The sequence below is a fragment of the Simochromis diagramma genome, unplaced genomic scaffold, assembly GCF_900408965.1.
Source record: "Simochromis diagramma unplaced genomic scaffold, fSimDia1.1 OVJJ01000685.1, whole genome shotgun sequence".
NCBI lineage: Eukaryota > Metazoa > Chordata > Actinopteri > Cichliformes > Cichlidae > Simochromis > Simochromis diagramma.
In genome coordinates, this window is record NW_024387477.1 from 1,213,823 (window position 1) to 1,239,413 (window position 25,591).

The 25,591-nt window shown below is 40.6% G+C and overlaps 2 protein-coding genes across 2 annotated transcripts; both read left to right on the top strand.

The window, feature by feature from the left end:
• Positions 1-664: 664 nt before the first annotated feature.
• fgl1 (fibrinogen-like 1) lies at positions 665-5,158 on the top strand. The gene is made up of 7 exons (XM_040015314.1): positions 665-794; positions 1,730-1,895; positions 2,030-2,189; positions 2,266-2,354; positions 3,146-3,234; positions 3,802-3,989; positions 4,101-5,158. The coding sequence occupies exons 1-7, from the start codon at positions 738-740 to the stop codon at positions 4,336-4,338; spliced, it is 987 nt and encodes a 328-aa protein (XP_039871248.1). The 5' UTR covers positions 665-737; the 3' UTR covers positions 4,339-5,158.
• An 831-nt stretch (positions 5,159-5,989) lies between these two features.
• snx25 (sorting nexin 25) lies at positions 5,990-25,303 on the top strand. Its single transcript, XM_040015311.1, has 22 exons — positions 5,990-6,238; positions 6,563-7,231; positions 7,975-8,059; positions 10,989-11,205; positions 11,922-12,094; positions 14,921-15,107; positions 15,534-15,604; positions 16,914-17,104; positions 17,522-17,653; positions 18,756-18,905; positions 19,048-19,173; positions 19,262-19,423; positions 19,690-19,821; positions 21,288-21,428; positions 21,887-22,000; positions 22,284-22,361; positions 23,458-23,541; positions 23,627-23,741; positions 23,851-23,917; positions 24,099-24,280; positions 24,400-24,500; positions 24,592-25,303. Exons 2-22 carry the CDS (start codon positions 6,881-6,883, stop codon positions 24,655-24,657), a joined length of 2,925 nt encoding a protein of 974 aa, XP_039871245.1. The 5' UTR covers positions 5,990-6,238; positions 6,563-6,880; the 3' UTR covers positions 24,658-25,303.
• The last annotated feature ends 288 nt before the right edge of the window (positions 25,304-25,591 follow it).

The following is a 25,591-nucleotide window of genomic DNA, read 5'->3' on the forward strand; positions in this document are numbered from 1 at the left end:
TATGCCTGCTGTGACAGCCAACACTACTATATACTATTACATCCTCCTACAGCATCACTGTCTAAAGCTGTCATTGTTTGGTTATTAAAGCTTTCAACCAACAGAAAACTTGCCTCTTCTTCCCTTGAAATGAAATCACTAAAAGCCACTTAATACAGTCGAGTCTCTTTGTAATCCTTTGAGATAAAATATCTTCTGCTCTTCCTGCTCCTGTTAGAGTTGACCTTCAGTGGCATTTAGCTGCTGGCAACATCTATTTAAAATGGCACAACACTCACTCATCAACAAAATGACTACTTGACTCTTTAATGACACTGACAAAGAATGCCATACAGATCAGTGATAAGTGGTGGATGGATCTGCAGACTATCACCAAATGCACATTTTTGAAAAGGAATAACTTCAAATAACCTTCTGTTAAAATTGTTTGAAAAAAGTCTGTTCTCTTATTTTATGGTGTTTTCCTGAAACCGTGGCTGGATTTTGGGAAGCGGACATCTGTTCTGGATATTTGCTGCATATTTCTTCACTGTAGAGAATCAGGTATTTGGTCAAGTTCTTCTTGTTCTTCTTGGGCACAATCGTGGTTTTGTTCCAGCTGAGGGGAAGATCCAAATAGCAGCATTTGCTCAGGGGCAAAAATCAAAGAGATAAAACCAAACTGGAAAAAGCGAAATACTTATTCATTTGCGACTTCTTGCCACTTATTGGTGTTGTGATATCCAAACACGAAGAGGATGAGAGGCTCTCTGTTGCTGCTGCTCATACTGACAGCTTATATCCAGTCTCTGTGTGTAAGTACGTGGATCTGACACGTTTCTTTTTACATAATTTACCAGGTAGGCTGATCATTTGAATTTAATTTTAAGTTGTATTTACTTCATTTTTTCCTAAACCACAGCAAATGTCAAATGAAGTTCTTCTGCCTAATGTATGATGTTAGCTGTGTGTCGTATTGACCAATTAACAATGCAATCTACCATTTAAGCATATTTTGACAAATGATGAAATCAACTTAGCCACGTAACTCTAATTATGTCTTTTTTTTTTTTACCTATTTTAAATTGCAGGACATATACAAACTCAGAACAGTTCATATTTAAATATTTATGAAGATTCATTGTAGGATCAGATTAAAGTTGTACCACTCAGGAGGCAGAGCCTCAGGTTACCTACCAAGTGGAAATTTGATAGCTTGATCACTGGCTCTTCTGGTCTGCACAGGCAAGATACTTAACCCCGAACTGCCCGAGTATGTGTCAATGGTAGGCAAAGTGTTTAGGCAGGCAATAAAGAGTGGAAGACTGCTGTATAAGTACCAGGCTATATTTCCCCAAATGATTCAGTTTGAATTGTACAGCCTGATCTTGAATTTAACATAAGAATAAAAGTAAGTATTAAACAATGGCACTTTATGTGGCGTATCAGATTTCAAAATTATAGTTATTCAGCTTGTCAAAACTGCAAATGCACATAAACATTAACTGGATATGAAGCTTGGAGCAGAGGGTTAAATGTTGATTTGACTGGAAGCTGATGCTTATTTTTTTTTTACTAAAGAAAAGTTTTAGTGATGTGTTGCAGGGTTAGATTCAGTTTTGTTGTATAATCTATGTTTCACTCTGTATATCAGCATAACATTGGATACCTATCATATGTTATGTGTAGAGGAGGGAATGAGAATGAATGATGATTCTACAATTACAGCAGTACAATTATGTGTGTGTAGGCGTCAGACGGTTGCCGTGAGGAGGCGGCTCGTCTGCGGGAGCAGGAGAATCTTCTGAAGGGCCAACTTCAGAAACAAGAGCTCCTTCTGCACAGATTACAGCTCCTGAACCAGCCTCGCAACAACAAAGTCAGAGGTGACCAGAGCCAGGACAGACAGTATGCAGGTCAGGGCAACACCTTCAGGACTAGACTAAAAATATCTTCTTTGAAAATCTCCTGCCGCAGAATCACAAACCAGATAATGTGTTAAATACAAAATATGTGTCTACATATTTAAATTTGAGGGTGTATGCATCAGATTGCTCCCAGGTCTTCAGCGCTGGCCACAAATCCAGTGGTTTATACAGAATCAAAGCCAATGACAGCCCTTCTCCAGTCCAAGTGTACTGTGATATGAGCGACGGAGGTGGTTGGACCATCATTCAGAGACGGATCAGCGGAGCTCGGACATTTAACAGGTGTGTCTTACATCTAACAGCAAGGGTAAAAAAAATGTATTATTTACATTTTAAAAAATTTCTATTTGCCTACAAGGTCATGGGAAGAGTACAAGAATGGTTTTGGGGACATGGATGCAGAATTTTGGCTCGGAAATGACAACCTGCATTACATCACCGAACAAGGTATTAGCAATGCACTATATTATTCTTATTGTTTAAAGGTGCAGTAACTGATTATCAAGTGGAACACAATAATGGCAGAACATTGCTCTCTGCTCTTGTTCACTACGCAATGACTTGTGGGTAAAAGTCAGTGTCCTCTGGCGTCAGTGGAGTAGTTACAGGTTTTGGACATGTTTTGACGCAACAACGATAGTGTTTTGGCCGCCACCATGATGTTATTATTAGTATTATGTTTTTATTTTATTTTATTTTTTTGAAGCCAGATGCTATCAGCTAATGTTAGCAAGCTTGGTTAGCATGATGAATTCATAAACTCTAAAACTGAAATAGCACTAATTAGCAGATATTTGTGTTTGTGTGTTGCACTAAGTAAGCAACATTAACAAAATACTAGAATTTCACTCACCAAAACTGATGCACAGACTTCCTGTTGCAATATGCAAAAATGTAACAAACACAGTTGGGTGGTTCAGGTCAGTGAATACTATTAGAGGAGGTGAGGTGCTAGCTACAGCTACATCTGACCGTCACAGTTTAGTAACACTAAATTCCCATAAACCAAATACAGCCTGTTGAGATGTGATTGGTCAATACTTGGACTATAGACAGACTACAAACATAAACCAGAAAGCTTTGAGTACAAAAACATTGAATGCATAAAATCACATGGTGCACAAAAGAAGTTATTACTGCTTAAAAAACTGCTACAGATCCTTATTGTGTTTGCAGGGGTCAAGATTTTAAATTGCTTTAAAATTGTCATGTTTGTTATGTTCATGTGTTTGTTCCAGGGAATTATACTCTGAGAATCAACTTGGAAGATTTCGATGGTAACCAGCGCTACGCTGAGTACAAGAACTTCAGAGTCGCGGATGAAAAGGTAACGATGCTAGGCGACCGCTAAACTAATAGATAGTAGACTTGACAGTCATTTAATGTGTTTGATTGCTGCTGGGGAAAATAATCTTGAATCTCATGCATGTCTCTGATATATCTTATATCTGGTTTTCTTCTCTCTATGAGATTGTACCATTTTTAAAAGATCGATGCTAATTGAAAGAGACTGAACAGAAATATGAAGCTACAGTCAGCTGCTGGTTAGCTTATCATAGCATAAAGACTAAAATTTGGGAATTGTAACATAAGAGGGTTAAGTTTTCTCATTCTGAGTCGGTCTAATTGAATTTTATCCATCCATCAATTAACTTCTTATGTGTTGTTAAATGATGGCAGCAGCATGCTTGAAGCCCCACTCCCCCAAAACAAGTTCAAGTTCTTCCTGGTGGGTCCCCAGATATTCGAAGACCAGATGAAATATATGTAATCTCTCCAGTAGGTTCTGGGTCTTCCCCAGGGTTTCCCATCAGTTGGGTAACTTGTATCATACTTCAGCTGTTATTTTAAACTTATAGCAGCTGACAATCTCTTATTGTATCCTTCTCTTTAGGATTACTATCGCCTTAGCTTTGGAGTCTATGTAGGTACAGCTGGAGATGCTCTTTCTGGAACCTATCAGGTTGGGGTTTCAGACTGGGCCAGCCACCAAGGCATTAAATTTAGCACCTATGACCAGGACAACGATAACTACAAGGGAAACTGTGCCGAAGAAGACAAAGGAGGCTGGTGGTTCAACAAGTATGGGGTTTGCCCATTCATCAAAAGATTTGCAAAGATGGAAAAGTATTTATCAGTCATCCATTATCATAAAAAATAACAAAAGGACATTTGTTTTTTCACACTCCTCAGGTGTCACTCAGCCCATCTCAATGGCAGATACTATCCCAGTGGGTACTACAACTCTGTAACAGATGATGGTGTAGTTTGGTACACTTGGAGAGGATGGTGGTACTCTCTGAAAACCAGCATCATGAAGCTGAGACCCACTGCCTTCGAAATTGATCCCATTGATGACCCCAATGTGATTCATCGCAGCCCCGATTCACAGGCCGAAGAAGATCTCAAATCAGTTGTGGGCAGAAACTAATTAGAAAACAGTACTTTTACAGTAATACTGTAAACATTTTTCCTGTGTTATTGGACTATATCTTAATGGTAAATGGCAAGTAGAGAAGTAAAAAGTGGATTAACTCGAATTCATTATTTTTCCTATACCGGTATTGGGAATATAAAAATAAACAACCCTTCTTAGCTTATCTTAGTAGGAGATGCTTATGAAATACTGTTTTATAGCTCCATGTTACAAGAGGAAGTAGAATGCACACACAGCTGTCTGTTTTGGTGGAGAAAAGGGGAATCTGATGTCAGTGTGTGTGCCAGACACAGGCGCAAACATTGAAGTGAAAGGAGCCATTATCATGTCACTGAAAATAGTTGTAAGAGGAGTTGATGTTGTCATAAAGTCATACAGACCGAGAAGATAGACAACATAGCACTGAAGCCAATGCTATTTCTTTGGCACACACAAACAGTCTGCCCCAGTGCAGCTGTGGCTACAACTGTAGCTGCCTCCACCAGTGTGTGAATGTGATAGTGAATGAATAGTACAATTGTACAGCGCTTTGAGGGCCCCGAAAAGCGCTATATAAATGCAATCCATTATTATTATTATTATTATTATTATTATAAATAGAGGCTTAAAAATACTATGCATGGACTGTTATCCACTTACAGGCTGCGGACACACCGTCAACTCCATATTCCTCTTATTTGAATTATAACCATAATTCCAGAAATAAAACATGCAAGTCCTCCCTGTTATTTCATAATGCTGAATTAACTAGTTGTGTTGTTCTAATGCTGTTGTATTTGTTTCTATTCTTTTATTAAAAACGTTAAATATCAAATTTCTTGTGACACCTTTATTTGAATTCTGACATTTTGTGAGCACATTTTGCTACTCCACATGCCAAATCACTGTCACTCAAAGGTGGAATTCAACCTTATCCACAACTTTTTGCACTCTTTATTCTGTACCGTTTATGGCTTACTAAAATAAAATAATAAAATAATAGACTCCCACATGACTTTGTACAGGACTGCTTGCCTACATATTGTGACGAGTAAATGTATGAATCGATGTATGTTAATGTTTAATTTTTCGTCTAGGTCAGGTTGGACTGAACGCCATCGACCAAACAGCAAGGCTTATATGTAATCTGAAGAAGGATACTGACAATAAAAGAAAGCCACCCAGATTACTTGACTGACAATAAGTCCATGAACTGACAACTGTGTATTATCACTGGATCGCTGGATTTTTCAAAGGAGGATGGCTTATTTTATTTTTATAAAGCCTTTTGGAGTTAATAATGGCCTAACTACAAATTTGTGCCAATCATTACTAGTGCGTCAATTATGAGAAAATGCAAGCCTGTGATTATCATTATAGAAAGTAGGGATGAGGGCAACAGGAAATCGGAATGCAAAATAAATATGTGTGAAATCTAAATTATCATTGTGTAAATACACAGTATCGCCTTTGTTTAAGCCAGTATCTGTAAAATAAAAAAAATCTACGCAATCATAAGCCAACTATTATCCTCTATCTGGCGGTGTGCTTAATTAGCATAACCAACTTGCCCGATGGGCGGTGCTTTCCCTGCTACAGATAGGTTCAAGTGAAAGCCCCGTCCAATCACACCATCTCTAGAGTTAAAACAGACGCGCCGTCGGTGGTTAATGCCGGCGCTGATTGGCTAACACCCTTTCACGTTTAGAGAGATTGTCAGTCAGCTGGAGCTCAAGTAAAACAACACAATACTTGTTTTTTTTTATCTTTCAGGGGCTTTTGAACTGGAGACATTTTTTCTCGCTGCGTTTATGGCACCTTTAATACATTACTAAACGGCCCGTGGAACGTTCTTTTACGGAGAGAAAAGCGGGAATGTAGCGTTGTTATCGTCCACCCCAATTTTTAACGATAGGTGAGTAAGCTAACGTTAGCTGAAGTTAAATTGCTTAATTAGCACGCGAGCTAGTTAGCCGCCTGTTGCAGTTAGCTTGGCAGCCAAAGAACACAGAAGTTCGAGGTTGCTCGACTCTTCCTTGTATTTTATGATTTTTTTTCTTCCTCGTTTTGAAGCAGGTAACGGCAACTTATGCTGGCTTTCTAGCGTAGCTTCTTGCTAGCTTAGATTGTAAACGACAGTCGGTGAGCTACCCTTCCACCGAAAGTGTCTCCAAGGTGACGGTGGTTGTTTCTCCATCCATTTACTCCCTGCTCTCTCCCTCTCTCTGCTTTCTGATAGCTCCTGACGCCTTTCCCAGGAGAAGCCCGGTGCCCTCTTTTGTTGTCTGGAGCGCCGTGTTGTGGCTGAGAAAGCTCTCGGGGGTCCGTGATTGTTGCTGCCAGGCGGGCCGACGCTAGGAGCGTGGGGGAACATAGCGGCGTGTGTCTGGTGAGGAGATGTCAGAGCGGGGATGCCTCTTTTTGGAGACAGTTTTGTAGGCGAGGGTATACACGAGTGTACACAGTATACCTCCCGCTGGGACTTGGCGTGCAAACCAGCGGAGCGAGGTTTCAGCATAACTAGCAGTGACACATATATGGATGGTGGGGTCGCAGTATGCCCACCCCCTCGAGTACCACTACATCATCGGCTGGAGGGAGAAGCAATACCGGGGGAGAGGAAGAGGGGCCCATGTCCGCAGCTTCTACCTCAATCGGCTCATCTTTCCGGTTCGTCCCAGCCTTCTGCCTGGGCGTGGTGGCAGCAGTAGTATTTCAGCTGGCATGGGGAGGCCTGTCTCTCACCTCGTTCTTCTTAAAGCTCTTCATCTATGTGTCATTCGCCCTCCTGTGTTTCCTGGCTGGGAGCTTTGCCCTGCTGGTCAGGAAGAGTCCTCTCAAAGTCAGCTGCTTTAACCGGAGCAGGAGGCAGCCTTCTGAATGGCTGGAGTTCTTCAACAAGCTCATGGTAAGAAGACCCCTTAAATTCATTAAGGGACATGCAGCACACCTCCAGGAACACACAAACTGTAGCTCTGTGCGACATCTCATTAGGATCACACTGTGTCTCATCAGAAAACATTGTTTACTGCTGACATGCAGACTTATATCCAAGGGCTTTTTGCACACTCTGCGTTATTGACAAACTAGATCTGTTGAGCATCTGATGTTTTACATTTTGCCTCCTGATTTGGCCTTCTCAACCATTGCACCCCCTTGTTTCCTGCCCCAATTAATTTCCTTCCACCTCAGCATTTGTACCCACTCTGTCTCTCTGATGATGTCTCCCGACTCTTTTATCCTTGCTGTGTTCTATAATAGAAGAGGTACAGTCATTCTTCTGGATTTAGCCTGATTCGCAACACTGAGCACATGCATACACACAACAAATGGTAATTTATTCTTTAAGGAAAGCCTTTGGGTGTTTGCAGCCGGTTGATGGCATCCCTCAGCCCAGCGGCTGTCTTTCATCTGTGATGTTTGATGTTCTGTGGCGCTTATGACTTATTGATGTTGACAGTGGATGAGTATTGTCACAAACATTAGTCTGAGTGACATGTTGCACGAGCTGTGACCAATTTAGGCTGCTTCATTTGTCATGATTTTAGGCCTTCTGGACACACAGTTCTAAGTCCTAGCTCTCTTCTCTCCTTGTATTTCCTGTTTTTATGTTGTTCCTTAACTGGAATTGCCTGTTTGGCTACTTTTCAGGTTCGTTTTTTGGTGCCAGTTCAGGAGTCAAGCCAGAGCAGGAGGGTGGTGGTGTCGCACAATGTGGACAAAACCCTGAAGGAAGGTAATTAGTCACCTGTTTTATGGCACATTTATGTGAATGCATGAGGAGCTATTGATGTGTGAGGAGATTTTGATATTCTAGCAGATGATGTTAAAAAGAACTTAAAAAACCCCCAATTGCTTCTTCTGTTTCTGCCATTTTTGTGGCATCCTGTCTTTATAGAGTAAAATGTGTGAGCGAATCAGGATTCTGAAATTGGATCATATGACAGTCAGACGTCTGAGATCACTTGAGAGTCAAGTGTGGTCATTTTTTGAAAGGCTTTAAATTGGCGATTGCAGAAGAGTGAGATTTTCATTGATTATTCATGCTACTTTTTTGAAGGACTTCAGAAGCAAAAAAACCCCAAAAACTTCAGAAGCAAACATGAATGTGTCTTCCTCTAAACTTCAGTTTCAGTTATTTCAGTGTTTGAATTCCACGTATAAAAAGTTCAAAATTCCATAAAAAGACTTTTCCTTTAGCGTTTATGCTCTTTTCAAGCTCTGCATTTTTTTTTGTTTTGTTTTGTTTGTGGACTCTACCGTAGTAGCTTATCTTACACTGGGCCTCGGTCTAGCCTCTCAGTTCATAACACTGTCTGAAACAAAATGTTTCAGCTCCCTTTCCTGTCCATTAATGCTCCTGATTGGCTGCCACTCTCAAACAAAATACATGAACAGCAGCTGTGGTCTTAACTTTGAGATGACTGTAATAAGGACATCCATTCTCACTGGTGTTATTCAGAGTTGAGAGCTGGGAAAACGTAAAACTTTTAAAATGTAGTACTTTACAGCATCAACACTGCCTTCTCTCCAGTCATCGAATTAGACATATTTTGGTGGCATTACAATACACTGTATAATACTGCACTTCGACAGTGGTGATTCAAAAGGATAGTCATGTTGATTCTTATTGTGGCTGGCTCTGTTTTGAAAAAAAAAAAAAAACTTTGCTTTTTTTCATATTGAAAACTTGAAGCTTACACAGCATTAAAATCTGTTTTTCACTCTCAGTAGTATTAGGAGACCTTTCCTGAAATGACTGACTGATGGAAAAAGTTTCAACTTCTGTTTTTGACAAAATTGCTGACTGACGGAGCTCTGCTTCTGTCATTCACCACGACCTGTCACCCATCTCTCCCACACATTAAACCAGTAGAAGGTTAAAGACGCGTACACACTGGGAGCCGCAAACAGACACTCGCACACCCATGCACGCTCAGTAGATCAGTGCATGTGCCTGCCAAGTAACAGATGGCTCCAGGATTTACACCGAGGGTGTGTGTTTGCACATCCTTCTGTGTGTTTTTAAAAAATGGTCCTTTGATTGCAGTGTGATACAAGTTTATGACATTATTAGCTTTATAATCAAGACGTGCTGTGTCAGTGAACTGATGCCTTGATATACCTTGATGATGTTTTGTGGGATTCTTTAGAGTGATGCATTTAAAGCAAGCAGAATACTTACATTCTAGTTAGAACCTTTCCAGAGGAGCTTACTGTGAGTGCTCAACACAAAATACCTTCTGAACTGTGTCTCATTTATTTTATTCTTTTTTTTAAAAAAAAAGATGAAGAAGTAGTATGAGAGCATAATGTTGTTTGAAGTGGAAACTGAGAAATGGAGCAAATCCAATTGTGCAAGATTGGTCTTTATCTGTTATTAGAGTGCTAACCTCTCTAACCATTCATCCCCCCCTCTTCATCTGTTTCTAAAGCACTGATCCTGGTCAGTTCCAGTGCCTAAAGGCACACATAGAGGTTGTATGGTCGCTTAACTTGCATGTCTCTGGTTAAAGGGAAAAACCCCAAGAAGGTGACAAAGTATGTGCTTTACAGTCATTCCTTACAAGAGTGAATGCTGGTCATGTCCGTTGTGAGTATTAGGGTGCTTCTCCTCCTGTTCTGCAACATACAGTACATGTTGATAATGTGCTGTATATAATCTACAGAGGGTTAGCTTGGATCACTGCATACACTTCAAAGACAGAGAGATTCTGCATTTAGTTAAAAGATCCCAACAGAACAATTGGTTTGGTTCACACATTAAAACTGAATTTCACAGAGAAGGGGAAGTGCCACACTGTTCTTCAAAGCACAACTCGATCAATATGCAGTTATTCAAGTGATAATATTAATTTAATTTTTACAGTTGAATTCATTTTTTTTATGTATATGTTGTACTGTTTAGAATACTGGACGAGCTGCTCATATTTAGATTGCATCTGATTTTTTTTTTTTTTCCCTGTGATTTTGCTCTTTGTGCAGTTTGTAAGTTAAAGATTTGACCAGTAAAATCTGTTTTTCAGCAGCTAGTTAAAGCAGAGCGCTCACTGTTAAGCTATGGTGTTCCCAGGGTTAAAATTAACCTTCCAGTTGCAGCTGTCTGTGTGGAGTCTGGGTGTGTTATTTATATATTTCTGTCAGTTTTTTCCAGGTGCTGTAGTAGGTGTCTCCTTCTATATTCTTCCTGTAGTTACATCATTTGAAAGTGAGTGTGAGGGATTGCCTTTGTTTTGTTTGTTTGGTTTTTTTTTTGTGCATCTAAGGGTCAGCTCTGTGATGAGGTGGTGAGCTGTCCAGTTTCCAGTTACAGCTTTCCCCTCACAGGATGAATGCTGGGATAAGCTCTCGGGGGGGAGGGCTGGGGACCGTTTACAGAAAAGCGGGCACAGAAAGTAGATGATGGAAAGCGTGAACCACCCTCCAGCTTTCATAGGCTGCACCTGGGCTTTGGGGAAATGAAACTCGATGCACCCGTTGTGGTCTTCAGTGGCTCATTGAAAACAGAGTTTATAAAGGGTTTGTGTTTTGTTTTGTTTTTTTGTGCATCAAAAGTTTGAAATGTAAAAAAGCCATTTGGTGTTACTGTCAGAAGAGTACTGACTGCAGCTGTTTGTCTAGTCTAACAAAAACTGGATTTAGATTTTCTTTTGCTGTCTCCGCAGTGTTTGACTATGCCTACAGAGATTATATCCTGTCCTGGTACATTCCTTTGAGTCATGATGAAGGCCAGTTGTACTCCATGCTGTCAGAGGACTGGTGGCAGATGATCGGGCAGTTGAGATCCAGGCTTGCTGAGATCGACCTCGTCAACGTAGTGTGTTATGACAGCATCCGGATTCTACACACACACTTCACCGACCTCAAAGCTGCATCTGCAAGGTGCACTAACACACACTCTTTAATTGTATGAAGTTCTCCCACAATATTCATCATCTGCAAATCAAGGATGGGAAAGCTAGTGAAATAATGTGTTGTTACTGTCAGAGTCACTGAGCCTCTAACAGCTTTCTTTGCACAGGTATGACTCACAGTTGTTTATCAGGAAATATGTTCCATCTTTGATTTGTTACTGAAAAAGATTTCTCTTCCCACCAGTGTCCATACCTAGTACCATAATTTTATGTACACAAATGGTGTGAAATTACTGCAATTTGGTCCAGCGTAACCGCATTAAAATCCCCCTTCAGTGTGTGCCAGGTACACTATCACACATGCGCGTGCAGGAAAAAGAACAGACAGAGCGATGATTCACACATCATCTGGTTTTATTATCTTGGCCAGTCAGACGAGACTTATGATTTGATTGCACTGCTGTGATGTCTGGTCTGCCTAATTTCCAATTGCTTGGGAACAATGTAGCGGCAGCAGCATGTCTTTAGAAGCAAAAACAGCGAGCTACAACACAGCTGAAGTATGAATAACAGAGGCAGCGAAGCTTTAGCTCACGTAATATAATCGGACATCTAAGCTGTGACAGAATAACACTTCACTGCAGCTCCGTCTATTTGTGTGTGTGTGTGTGTCCGTGTGTGTGTGTGTGTGTGTGTGTGTGTGTGTGTGTCCGTGTGTGTGTGTGTGTGTGTCCGTGTCCCCAGACCAGAGGAAGTGGCTCGGCCGTTTCCTCTCCATCCCTGTTTGGTCAGTCCGGAATCGGAGCTGGCCTTCCTCCGCTGTGTAGCCAGACTACTACTGCTATGTCTGCTGCCACAAAAGGATGCCAAGTCGCACACACTACGCTGCTGTCTCACTGAAGTCATCACTAATAAAGGTACATAACTTCCTTGGGGATTAATAAAGAATTCTGATTCTAATTGGTCATTGTCACAAACTGTGAAGTCACATATATGCATTATTGTTGTCAAAGAATAATATGTTCTGTTTTAATGTACCTTTTATGAGTCATTGCTTTTTTTGTCTTATGGATTGTTATTACAAGTAGCAGTCGTTGAATGTTTATATCTTTATTTTGGCTCTACTCAAAGTCATTAAACACAAGAGTAGTTGAATCAGCTCCACAGTGCAGACACGGTGATGAAATGTGCACCATCCTCTTGGTGGACTCAGTTTGTCAGTGTCACACTCCCATAATTGGGGAATTAAACATACCCTGTGAATGAATTTCATTTAAATAGAATGAAACTTTACTCAACACATTAGGACACAATTCATGATAAGCACAGTTGTAATTAAAAACACAAATGGTGTCTCCTTTCCTCTAGTTGTTTAATAGTTGCACCTGCTCAGTGAAAGAGATGTAACACTGAGGTGTTGTTGACATAGATGCATAACATTCGCAGCTCTTCAGGTGTGTTTGATAAACAAAGAATAAATATACAATATTCTGCTGAATAGTTTTACTCTTTAATATACAATACTATGTAGAACTCTTGAGTTCTTTAATTTCTTTTGATTTTGCTAGGAAAATAAGAAACGGGTGCAGCGATTTATTGAATCATAGCCAAGCATACATGTGAATACAATAATATAAGGCAAAAACAGAGTCTGTACAATTCTCACTAGTTTTAAAGTCAATATTTGTATGACCACCTTTATTCTTCAGCACAGTCTGGTATAGTTCATTTCAGGTCTTCTTTGGGTGTTGGCTGTCTTTTGTTTGTTTCTGTGTCGATGATCCCACACTGCCTCAGTAATGTTGAGGTCTGTACGCTGGGAGGCCAGTGTGTGTGTTCCAGTGTGTTCCCCCTTTTTTTAAATTTTTTTTTATTTTTAAATATCCACACATGCTTTTACTGCATTGGTAAAATGCAGTAATCATCACTCCATTATCACTTACTTCTGCCACTGATTCTTCTTTTTTTTTGGACATATCTCCACCTTTTCTCCCTGTTCCCATTCCTTAAGAATGACTTCTTTACAGTCAGCCTTCCGAGACCATTTCTGGTGACGTTTGAACAAACAGTATTTAGATCAGCTGCAGGGTCAGATGGATTTCTCAGGTCCTGTGTCACGTCTTTGTTGGTTTTTGCCTATTACATGACTTTCACTTACACTCCATCTGCTGTAGATTGCTTTTTATGCCTGTCACTTCTTCTTTTGTCCTCTACTTTGCCAGTTTCCTCATTTTCTTTTACCCCTATTTTAAACCATGTAGATGTAAACTTTGTCAAGATATGACAAGATCACCTTGTTGGTGCATTTTCTGCCTGTCAAAGTGTCCTGCCGTTGGCATTTTTACTAGATTTGAATAAAGAAATTGGAACAAATATTATTGTGACAGGCTTTTAGCAACAAAGCGCCTAAAAATACAATATAAACTGTCTCTTTGCTAAGTTTCCTGGTATGTTTGGAGACAGCATTGCTTCTTTTCTTGAATTAGATGCTTGCTTTTTTGACTGATTTGAATGAATGACTCGTAGGTCAGTGTGGCTCAACAAACAAAAACATTCCTCTGGACAAAGACTGGACTCATATTCCTTCCAGTCTTTGTACCTTGAATAAAGGCCAGGGGATGAGGGGAGTAACAATAGTGAAAATAATAATTTTCTTACAAAGGATTCAACTCAGAGAGATTATTAAATAGCCAAAGGAAAAGGCTTTGCTGCTCACTAGTAGCTCCACCATTAATTTCAGTCCAAACTCAGGCAAAGCACTTCACTACAGCTCATCACTCTCAGGCTGGCACACACTGAGTCCGAGCAACTCCACACCAGATCTTTTTATAGTGTTGGATGATGATTGGTGAGCAGAGCATGCTCCACACTGGTGGCTCCTCACAGGAAAACGTGTGGCAGCTGCAGGCAGGGGAGAAGGAAAGCAGAAAACACCCACTAACACAACCTGTTAGGGTTGTAACAAAATATAACAAATGACGAGTGGCTCACAGTCTTTGGACATTACTGCATGTTATAAATAATTTAATTGTCATCTAATTATTGAGCATTGCAAAATGTACTCTTAGCTGTTGTAACAGCACTGACTCATAAGGGAAGTGTGGCAGTGAAGCAAGGAGAGGAAAAAAGAATGCAGGAAGATACAGAACACTTTTTCTTCTTCTCCTGCATTGCAGCAGAGCGCCGCACTGTTACTGCTGCACTTGGCTCTTGTTTCCAGAGTACATGTTGGTTTACATGGTGTGAAACAAATGTGCAATTTTGCTGGCCCGACACATGAATCAATGGACTTTTGTTATTTATCTGTAATGTTTTACTGCATGTTTGAGCTGTTCTGGAAAATTTACCTGCTGAAAAACCGGAAAACTTCAAAAAAAGTTGGAATTCAACTGAGAAAAACTGGAATCTTACAAACTCTGTGGTCATCCTTTCCTCTTGAGCAGGTGTGTTGTCAGTGTTGTTTTGAATGCAGCTGTTGTTGTGTTCCTACTGTGAGAAGGAACGATGAAACGATAGTCTTAAGAAAATGTGTGATATCTTGATGTCTAGCTGCTGTTCTGTTTCTAGAACTGCATTCCTCCACTTCCCACACCTAGGATTTTTTTTTTTTTTTTTTTTTTTTTTTTTTTTTTTAGTTCAGTGTCTCATTTTATTATGCGTCACAGAGATCTGAGGTTCTAATTTGTCCGTCCTTTTTACATCAACGTATTTTTATCGTGTGTGTGTGTGTGTTCGTTCTCCAGTCCTGAAGCCGTTGGTAGAGGTACTCAGCGATCCAGATTCCATAAACAGGATGTTGTTGTCTCAGCTGGAAAAGAGGGAGCAGCAGGCTGAGCAGCAGAAGAAAGCCTACACCTACGCTGCCTCCTATGAAGACTTTATCAAACTGATATCAACTTCTACTGATGTCAATTTCCTCAAGCAACTCAGGCATGACATTGACAACGTGCACACACACACAGTAGATGCCTACATTACCTCATTTAAGTAGACTATCCTGTACCTACATAGAGTCAAATTAAACAAACCACGTGTGTCCTTATATACATAATGTCAAACATGTTAACCGGGCAGTCTTAGCCACCAACATGTTTGCTGCTCAGGGGTTACCATGGGAACAGACAATGTCTCTGCAGCAATATACTTGATCTAAATGCGGGGTAGACATGATACTGCTATATTGTCTCGTTAGTTTGAGAAATGGTGGCTCAGTACTGGCTTCTTTTTGAAATGTTTATTCTTTTTGTTTGTTTTGATTTATTTTGGCCTCGTCACTTTCCATACTATATTTCCATCTTTCTGTGATGTAATTCATCTAATAATTGTATTTGTCTCCCGTCTTTCCTCCTTTTGTAGGTATCAGATCGTGGTAGAGATTATTCATGCCACCACCATCAGCAGCCTGCCTCAGCTCAAGAAGCAGAAAGGTACAGACAACACTACAGTTTCCTGCATTTAAAATGGTAAATGGCCTGTATTTATATAGCGCTTTACTAGTCCCTAAGGACCCCAAAGCGCTTTACATATCCAGTCATCCACCCATTCACACACTGTTGATAGCAAGCTACATTGTAGCCACAGCCACCCTGGGGCGCACTGACAGAGGCGAGGCTGCCGGACACTGGCGCCACCGGGCCCTCTGACCACCACCAGTAGGCAACGGGTGAAGTGTCTTGCCCAAGGACACAACGACCGAGACTGTCCAAGCCGGGGCTCGAACCGGCAACCTTACGATTACAAGGCAAACTCCCAACTCTTGAGCCACCTCAAAAGTATGGCAGCGTTTCAGTTCACGTTCACTGCCCCTAAAAAGCTAGCCAGTTATGCAATATAGGCATTCATTCATAGAAGTAAACAATAAGAGTACAGTCACAATTCTGCTTGTTTTGCAACAATTTGAAGAGAAGTGATGTGAACATTTATCTGTCAGACACTTGCAATATGCCTGAGTTCAGCCTTGTGTCAAAGACTTTTAAGGACCAGGAAGTGACAATGAAAGCGAAGTTTCAGGACAGCTGTGTGAGCTTCTGCTGAGGAAATAATGTGAGCGTGGTTATAATGACATTACCAGAGCGAATTTAGTCGTAAATGTATTACAGCAAAGGCTGATGGGAATACATCATTAGTGTTGCAGGTGGTTGGGTCTGAAGGAAAGTATTGTATGTAAAAGTTTGAAATGGATGGACACACAGCACCAGCTGATACAGATTTACAAACAAAACAAGGGAATGAGTGGATTTGAACTGCCCTGCAGTGCAGTGCCTAATTTTTATTCTCATTGATTGAGGGGGGAAATGGTCCATAAACTGTCTCCATGTGCACTTTTAAACACTATACTGTCTATACTGTGTGATCCTGCTGGACTACACAGTATAGACCAGCACTTTTCAATTTGCTTTTGGGGATTTTGGAGACCCAGTACTGGTTTCTGTTTGCACAGGCTGTTTGCTGTTGAAACACACAGTCCCTGTTCAGCAGTGAATGAATTCATGAGTACATTTAAAGGCCAGTCGGCTGTAGAAACTGCAAGTGCATTCACATGCTGTATCTGAAAATCAATGACCAATAAAGTTCACTTGCTGGTGTGCTTAGCTTGAAGCACATTTTCATAGAATCAGGCCATCGGTATGTATCAGCTTTATCCCGATAGTTCAGTGGCTCCACACCAGGTGATTGTGCGCCTTTGTGTTATTATGTGGCCAGAACTTGCTCAGACAGGCTTTCCCTCTCCCTTAGAGAAAAAAGGTAAAGAGTCAGCAGCCATGAAGGCCGACCTGCTGAGAGCCAGAGATATGAAAAGATATATCAATCAGCTGACTGTTGCTAAGAAACAATGTGAAAAAAGGATCCGCCTCCTTGGAGGGCCAAACTATGAGAATAGTGAGGAAGGAGGGGCCGATGACAACGACGAGCCTCAAAGCCAGAAGGTAAATAATATATCATGTAACTCAGCGGTCCCCAACCTTTTTTGCGCCACGGACCGGTTTATGCCCGACAATATTTTCATGGACCGGCCTTTAAGGTGTCGCGGATAAATACAACAAAATAAAACTAGTACCGGTACTGAAAAAAAGAAAACTTATTCATAACACGTGAAAAGACCAAGGAAAACAGAGTAAACGATAACAAAATAACGCTGAAAACCGATTTAAAAACCCTGAAAACTATACATTTCACACCTGAGCCTCAACTCTCGCGGCCCGGTACCAAACGACTCACGGACCGGTACCGGTCCGAGGCTCGGGGGTTGGGGACCGCTGATGTAACTGATGCGGTCTCTCTTTATTTCCTGTAAGGTGTGAAATTACTTTGGTTCTTTTTAAAAATTCTCTCCCCTTATGCAGATTCTCCAGTTTGATGACATCCTGTGTAATCCAAGTTACAGGGATCATTTCAGAGTTTACATGGAGAGAGTAGATAAGAGAGCTCTGATAAGCTTCTGGGAACTGGTGGAAACACTGAAAACTGCCAACAAGGTAACGGCTGCACACATTCTAGAGATTTTTACCCCAACACTGCTTCTATTTTTTTTTTTTTTTTTTTTTTTTTTTTTTTTTTTTTTTTTCTTCTTTTACTGTTAGGCCTCAAAGTAAAAATGGCTTATTAGGCTTCCTGTTTGAAGTTACTTGTTTCATTGTCAAGAGCTCAAGAGGTGTGACGAAGCGATGGCATTCATACTGAGATGTACACAAAAGTAGAAAATGGGAGTGCTTGATGGAAAAAAGGGGATTGTAATTTTATTAAACAGTCTTGTGTAAAGAAACGTAGCATAAAGCTTTTTGTGAGTCCAGTGCACAAAATCAGACTTGAAAATAACTGCACATAGTGTCAGCAAATGTCTTTTGCTTTAATGTCTTTAAACTTGGAATCTGCTGGTGTGGCTGTAACTGACAGTTAAAAGAAACTTTATTCATTTTATTAAAAGCTTTGGTGCAGCTTGTTAGTTCATCTACCGTCTGAAGCAAACTATTTTCACTCACCTCCTTTAAAGCCACTGATGTGACCAAATTTAGGATGTCCACTTGCATTTGCACCACAAAGACTTCAGGGTAGAAATAAGAAAAACAGAAACTTGAGATTTTTGCTCACAGAGATTACATTAATTCAGTTTTATTTAAATAGTGTCAAATCCCATTTTCCTGTTGAGAAAACCCCAACGATCATATGACCCCCTATGAGCAAGCAGTTGGCGATAGTAGGAAGGAAAAACTCCCTTTTAACAGGAAGAAATCAGGTAAATTCAGACTCTGGTATGGGCAGCCATCTGCCTTGACCGGTTGAGGGTGAAGGGAGGAAGACGGGACGTTAGTTAGTGTTAGTGATCCAGAGACTAATACTAACTAATGATAAATGTAGAGCTCTGTATAAACACTGAGTGGGGGGGAAGAAAGGTGAGTGAAGAAGTAAGATCATTTTATTCAGATTATTTGTTATTCAAAACTTTGTGTGTGTGTGTGTGTGTGTGTGTGTGTGTGTGTGTGTGTGTGTGTGTGTGTGTGTGTGTGTGTGTGTGAGTGAGTGAGAAACGGAAGCAAAAAATGTTGAAAAGTATGTGAGAAAATAATTTTTGTTTGACAGAATGAGGTGCCCCAAATTGTTGGGGAAATTTACCAGAAGTTCTTTGTGGAGAGCAGAGACATTCCAGTGGAGAAGTTTCTTCTGAAAGAGATCCAGCAGAGTTTGGTGGGGAACAGAGGAACACAAGTCTTTGTTAAACTGCAAGAACAGGTATGTGCTGCTCTGCTTAGCCAGCTGCAGCTACCTGTAGCTACAGCAGCTGACGGTGGATTTCTTGAAAATCTCAAAAGAAAGCTGTTGAACTTCGATCATTAAAAGCGTGTGTAACAGTGGAAACTGACACATCCCTTAGGTTGCTGAGACAATGAGAGAGCGTTACTACCCCTCCTTCCTGGTGTCCGACCTCTACGATAGGCTGATCAGACGAGACGACCATCACAGCCAATCGCGGTGTAGCCCAGAGGAAAAGGGAGAAGGGGTGAGACATTCATATGCAAACGACACACATGCATACAATACTAAATGAATGTGTTTAACACTTGTTTTTCTTTATATCCTCTGTGAAGTGCCAGGGTCTAGATACAGGAGAGGTGTGTGACGAGGGCAGTAAAGGAATCAATGAGCAGGCGAGCTATGCTGCTACTAAACTACACCAGCTCTATGACAAACTGGAGTACAAGCGACAAGCCCTGGGCTCAATCCAGAACGCACCCAAACCAGACAAGAAGGTAACAAAATATAGGTCAATGTCTGTAGAATCACTTCAGTATTGAGTATCAGGATGTTGGAATGAAGTGGAACCAATTGCAGGCTGTTTGATTGGGTTAAACTCCCATTTATCTGACGTGGTCCCTGCTAGAGTATGTGACAACTTTAAAGTAGAGCTTTGAAAACACCTCTGAATGCAAAGACTTTTTTTTTAAAATTGTGGTTCAGCATAATGTCATTTTACTGTAACTCGTGTGCTTATCTGCCTCTGGTGTGTGCTTTGCAGATAGTAAGCAAACTAAAAGAAGAAATAGGAGCCATGGAAAAAGAACACAGCGAACTTCAGCAACACATCACAAGGACTGACTGGTGGTGTGAAAACCTGGGGAATTGGAGGGCTACGATAACTACAGCTGAGGTAAAAGGAAACTACAAACCTGAGTGTAGAAACAAATGATGCACTCACCTAAACAGTTTACAGCAGTCTGCAAGCATGCCCTTCATCCTTTATGCTCTTGCACAGAAGAAACAAATGAGCCACACAGCACAGATAATTTAATACTCTGCATACTTTATGCTTAAGTATAGAAGATAGATTGGACAACACATACATTTGTATAGATCAAGCACATTTCTGTTCTTTATCTATACAGGACTAGATTCACTAAACTTCATGCAGCAATCACAGAAATGGCCCAGTGGGAGTGGAAAGTTCTGTGGTTGATCTACTAACAGTGCACATTAAATTCATAGAATAACAGAAATCATCATTTAGAGTCAGATCGTGTATGTGTGTGAAAATATTACTGTTACTTTGATGTGTGTAGAAGCATATATTTTTCTTTCTTTAGTTTTTCACCAGGCTGCATGTTTTTAATGAAAAGTCAGTGTGAAACATTGTAACTTTGGATGTTAATCAAAGACACTGCAGGTTTGCCTGAGTGTCTCGTCCTTCAAAACTCTTACACATAACACGCACTAAGGCCAGCCCTAACACTGTCCTATGTTAATGAATATTGACAGTATCTTTATAATGCTAAACGATTGTTTTTCCAGCCGACATTAAATCTGACCCTAGTCATTCACATTTCATTCATTTTGGACTTTTGTGTACTTACGTGTGTAAATCCTTTGTAAATTTATACTAAATTATAAAAATATATTGTGACAATGAAGGACCCGACAACAGCAGCGTTGCAGTTTAACACATCCTTTATTGACGGACTTCCCAACATGCGCAGCTTTCTGGCTGCCCTGCTCCTGTAGCACACAACACCGCCCTCTCCTCCGGTCCTGGCAACATCTTTAACAGGGGAGACATGATTAGATGGTCAGGTGTGTCAGCCTCCCCTGACAGCACACTCTGAACTCCACTGCTCCACCCTTCCCCTGCAGCTGAGCCACACCCCACCACATATTTAATAATGTGCCTGAATAAAGAATATCCAGGTTGTGTCAAAAAGAATCCTCTGATTTCAAAGAGCTTAATTTCAAGGCCACTCACCGATAACGACTTAATTGCGCATTGTTAAAAAGAGTGGATCTGTGAGCAGCATAACGACAGCAGTGGCTGCGTTGACTCAAAAGTATGGGACAGATTTGCCCGTGGTATGGACTAAAGCTGTGTGTCTGGAGGGGGACACATTGAGCACTTGGGAATATTGTTTTTATATTCTTTTTTTCTTTTCTTTTTTAAAGTATATTCTTTACTTTAAAAAAGTTTCACCTTTTGATATCAGATTCTTTTTGATACGCCCTGTATGGATACTACATCTGTCCATTTTGGGGTTGTTTTGGTGTTGTTTGTTTTTTGTAAATTCCCAAGTAAGCTCTCTCCAGAGTAAAGAGGTGGTGGTTTATTGTGTATGTTTGTGTGTATTTCAGGCTGCAGAGGAAGGTGGTGAGACTGTAGCTTGTTACAGTGTGTGTGTTAGCCTGGTGGAAGGAGAAGAAACAGCCAACAGTCGCTGGAGCGTCCAGAGGAAACTCACTGAATTCCAAATGTTGCACCGCAAACTCACAGAGGTAACAAGGCACCAATCCTGCACACATGGATCAACAGCTGCTGCCTTGTTGTTTAAATGCTTAATGTCTCCTGCACAATAAACCAGTAAGGTCATCAGCTCACTGTGTAGCACTGAAATGGAAAGACTCGCAACAAAAAAAAAAATGTGATGATGGATTTACTGCAGCCTACGTGCCACAGAAAGCAGAGACTGCTGTTTGTTAGAAGCATTTCCAGTCCTCTGTGTGACTATCTGTAGTCACTGTACAGTGATAAATTGGTTTAGATGAAATCTAATATCTGTGACATCTGGAGAGCTGCATGCTTTTAGTCAGTCTGCTCTATTGACTAATTTATGGTTGTTAATGCATTTCTGAATCTAACAAGAGTAAACAGAGTAGCTGTTTAAATCAAAAATACACATATTTTGCCTCCTGTTAGTGTAAAATCATCACCTGTTAATGTGTCTCTCCTTCAGTGTTTTCCATCACTGAAGAAACTCCAGTTACCATCACTCAGTAAACTTCCCTTCAAATCTATTGACCAGAAGTTTTTGGACAAAAGCAAAACACAACTCAACACTTTTCTCCAGGTAAACAAGCAGCTGCTGCATCTATATTTTATATCTCTATCACCTGCTGTGATTCAATTACAAATGCTTCACTTTATCTCTACATTGTTAATTATAACACACAAAAACCAGGGTGCTGAATCACAACCTATTTCAGTCTATGAAATGTGTGAGCTCTTTTAATTAAATATTACACTGTAACGAGGTCTGTAACCTTACAAAGTCTGTGCTCACAAAAGCTTATTCTGCTTATGATCACAGCTGTTGATGATAACCTCAGGTGTGTGTGTGTGTCGTGTGTTAGCGTCTCCTAACAGATGAGCGGTTGTGCCAGTCAGAGGCTCTCTATGCTTTCCTCAGCCCGTCTCCAGAACATCTGAAGGTAAGCCATTTCTCATATTTCAATTTTAAAAAGAACAGGGAATAATATATGCTTATTTCCATAAGTGTTTGCACATTTCTTTTTTTTAAATTTATTGCCTGTACATAACTTTATTTCAAATCCATTGTTGTTAACTCAATGGGATTAACTGACATATTAGATCAGCTCTGTAGGAGTTAGTTTCCCTATTTTTACAGATTCATCAGTGATAAGATTGTACATATAGTAATTATTTTCTTAATTCTTCACGTTTAATGACTACCAGAGGTTTGCAGCCCATAGACCTCATGCGATGCTGGATTTTCCTGTCTGAGGCTATAAATTTCAATTTTTATTTTTTCATAAAATAATGAAGAAACAGGCCCCACCCAGGCGTGAAATTGTTGTCTTGCAATTGTATATTTTATTTAGCGTCTATTAAATGGAAGTGCAGTGACAAAATGCTGTAATTCATGAATGTTACAGCAGTTTTTGTTATCATTCTTTTTTACCTTAAAGTCCTCACCTTATTCCAAATCCACTGTATGGGTGTACAGTGTGAAATGACCAAAATTGTATCACATATTTCCTTTCTTTTCAAAGCCACCACTTTGTCCTGTTTTAATGCTTTTAAAAGTTAAATAACCATTTAACTTCATTAAAACTCAATCTATTTTAAACCCCAAACCAGAAGAAGCATTAGTTTCCTGTATTAGTTAATCAGCTAAAGGTCTCTGACACGAGTTGTGTTTGTTACTTAAATCTGAAATTTTGACCCTGTGAATACAATGAGCGGCAATTACTTACATCAGATATGGGCCATTAAATAGAAGGTTATTGCTCTAATTACCAGCAGCTTATTGGTGCTCTTTTACGCACATTTATGGCTTTGTGCAGTGTTAGAGCAGCAACACTGGCAGAGCCGCTTCATAAGAGGGTCACTACTCATTTGACACTGGCACCATTAATGAGGAGACGCTGATTACAGGGCCGTGTTTGTGGATTCACAGGGATCTTTTCATGTTTCAGACCTTCCTGATGGTTGTGTTATCTGGATGATTTTGTCCATTGTATGCAGACCATTTTATAGTAATGATATCTTGTATAACGTTTGAAGGTGATGTCTATTCAGAAGAAATCCTCTTTCTCACTGGCCTCCTTCCTGGAGAGGTTACCTGGAGATTTTTTCTCCCATACTGAGGTACACAATCATGCACGACGAGTAAAGCAGCATTCCCATGCTGTCCCCTCATTTGCATGATGTGCGCTGTACGTTTTCTTCATAGGAGGATGGCGATGACGACAGTGACTTGTCAGACTACGATGAAACAGACGGGCGGAAAGATGCTCTGGCTGAACCCTGCTTCATGCTCATAGGAGAGATCTTTGAACTCAGAGGAAGTGAGCAGGACACTGTTGTGATGTTACACATGCTCGTGTTGGTGAATTCTAACTGCCTCAGAGTCTGTTTATCTGAATACGTTCCCTCTCTGTCTGTCTTCCTGCTCAGTGTTTAAGTGGGTGAGGAAGACTTTAATTGCACTAGTCCAGGTGACATTTGGACGAACTATCAACAAGTAAGTACTAACAAGTACTCTTTTAGTCAGTGGTCTGGCAGTATTGTTGATCCAGAATAAAATATCTCATCTGTCGAGTCCAGATCCAGAGGCTTTGTTAACTTATGCAAGGTAGAGAGCGTAACACCTATTGTACATTTTCCTGAGATGAAAGTTTTCAGGCCTCTCTTGTGTATTTCAGACAGATCCGGGACACTGTAAACTGGATCTTCTGTGAACAGATGTTGGTGTGCTACATCAGTGTGTTCAGGGACACCTTCTGGCCTGATGGCAAGCTGGCGCCACATATCAAAGCCCGAACGGACTATGAACGCACTGAGACCAAGGAGCGCGCTCAGCAGAAACTACTTGACAACATCCCAGGTAGCAACACACACACAGGCGTGACTTATTATTTCATTTATTATGATTGCACATGTTTGCAGTGTAAAAGAAATAAAGAATAAAGTGCTTGATTCAGCATGCTTTTCCTCGTCTACCAGATGCACTCACAAATCTAGTTGGCCAGCAGAATGCCCGCTACGGCATCATCAAGATCTTCAGTGCTCTGCAGGAGGCCAATGCCAATAAGCACCTTCTCTATGTAAGCGTGACACACATTTCCAACCTCAGCGTTTCATTAAAACAAGATTTCTTAGCCATTTCTTTTTTCCCCGTCTCCCTGTGTTTGTTAGGTATTGATGGAAATGTTACTAAAGGAGCTGTGTCCTGAGCTCAGGGCTGAGGTGGACAGTATCTGAACACATGCATGAGAATGAGGATCGGCTGGTTCGTCTTTCAGGCCTTTCTGTAGCTGACCAATCACAAACTGCCAAGCCAGACAGGGACGAGGGCCATTGGGTGAATCCTCAGACAGAAAGCAAGCTGCGTTGGTCAGAGTTGAGATGCACGAAGACTCTGTTCAAAGAAATTTGCTGTGAACCGGTGAAAAGCTGGCCTGACACTCTCCTGACAAAGCTGCTGACAGAAGGGTGCATCTCTAAACCTGCGTTTGGACAGGGAGAAACCACAGGGACTTCTTCCTATCTAGACTGCAGTCTGATGAGACTGATCACAGAAGAACAAAGTGTATTTTTGACTTAAGTAACTCACATCTGTGTTTTTCTTTTAAAAATAATTATAATTCTTTCACTAGCACTGACATTCAGCATCTGTGCCAGAACAGACTGAAATGAAATGTTTCGCTCAAATGTAAATGATGGTGGTTTGGTCGACAACTTCTTTGTACATCTTTAATTTTTAGAGTAGATAATCGACTGACTTGACTAAAGACAAAAAAAAGACAGTCAGACTCGCTGTTGCCCTCTAGAGGCGACCGCTGTGAGTCCCAGCCCACGTACCTCTGAACATTCCTTCTACACACAACCTGAGCAACACTTGTTCTGTGATTCTTGTAATAAGGCTTATAATTGTGCAATATAATGTAATGTAAAAGTCATTGTGATGATTTTATTTATGATTTATTATTGATAGATTTTATTTTTACCAAAAATTGTTTAGAGAGCATTTATATAAGCAATAAATTGCAAACAAAAAGCTGTGAGTTTTGCATTTCTTTGAAAAAAGTGTGCGTCCAGCAGATCCCGGGAACAACAGCGGAGATCTCTGTCCAGAAGAGCGCAGTCCTAGGAACAGCTAAGATACTGAGCAGGACCCTCAAGTTCCCAGGCCTCT

Excerpts from the sequence above, each read along its gene's own strand:
- snx25 (XM_040015311.1), top strand. The coding sequence starts at position 6,881 with ATGCCCACCCCCTCGAGTACCACTACATCATCGGCTGGAGGGAGAAGC. Across the intron at positions 19,822-21,287 it reads CTACGATAACTACAGCTGAG|GCTGCAGAGGAAGGTGGTGA; the intron begins GTAAAAGGAAAC and ends TGTGTATTTCAG. Across the intron at positions 24,501-24,591 it reads CCAATAAGCACCTTCTCTAT|GTATTGATGGAAATGTTACT; the intron begins GTAAGCGTGACA and ends TGTGTTTGTTAG.
- fgl1 (XM_040015314.1), top strand. The coding sequence starts at position 738 with ATGAGAGGCTCTCTGTTGCTGCTGCTCATACTGACAGCTTATATCCAG. Across the intron at positions 795-1,729 it reads CTTATATCCAGTCTCTGTGT|GCGTCAGACGGTTGCCGTGA; the intron begins GTAAGTACGTGG and ends ATGTGTGTGTAG. Across the intron at positions 3,990-4,100 it reads GGAGGCTGGTGGTTCAACAA|GTGTCACTCAGCCCATCTCA; the intron begins GTATGGGGTTTG and ends CACACTCCTCAG.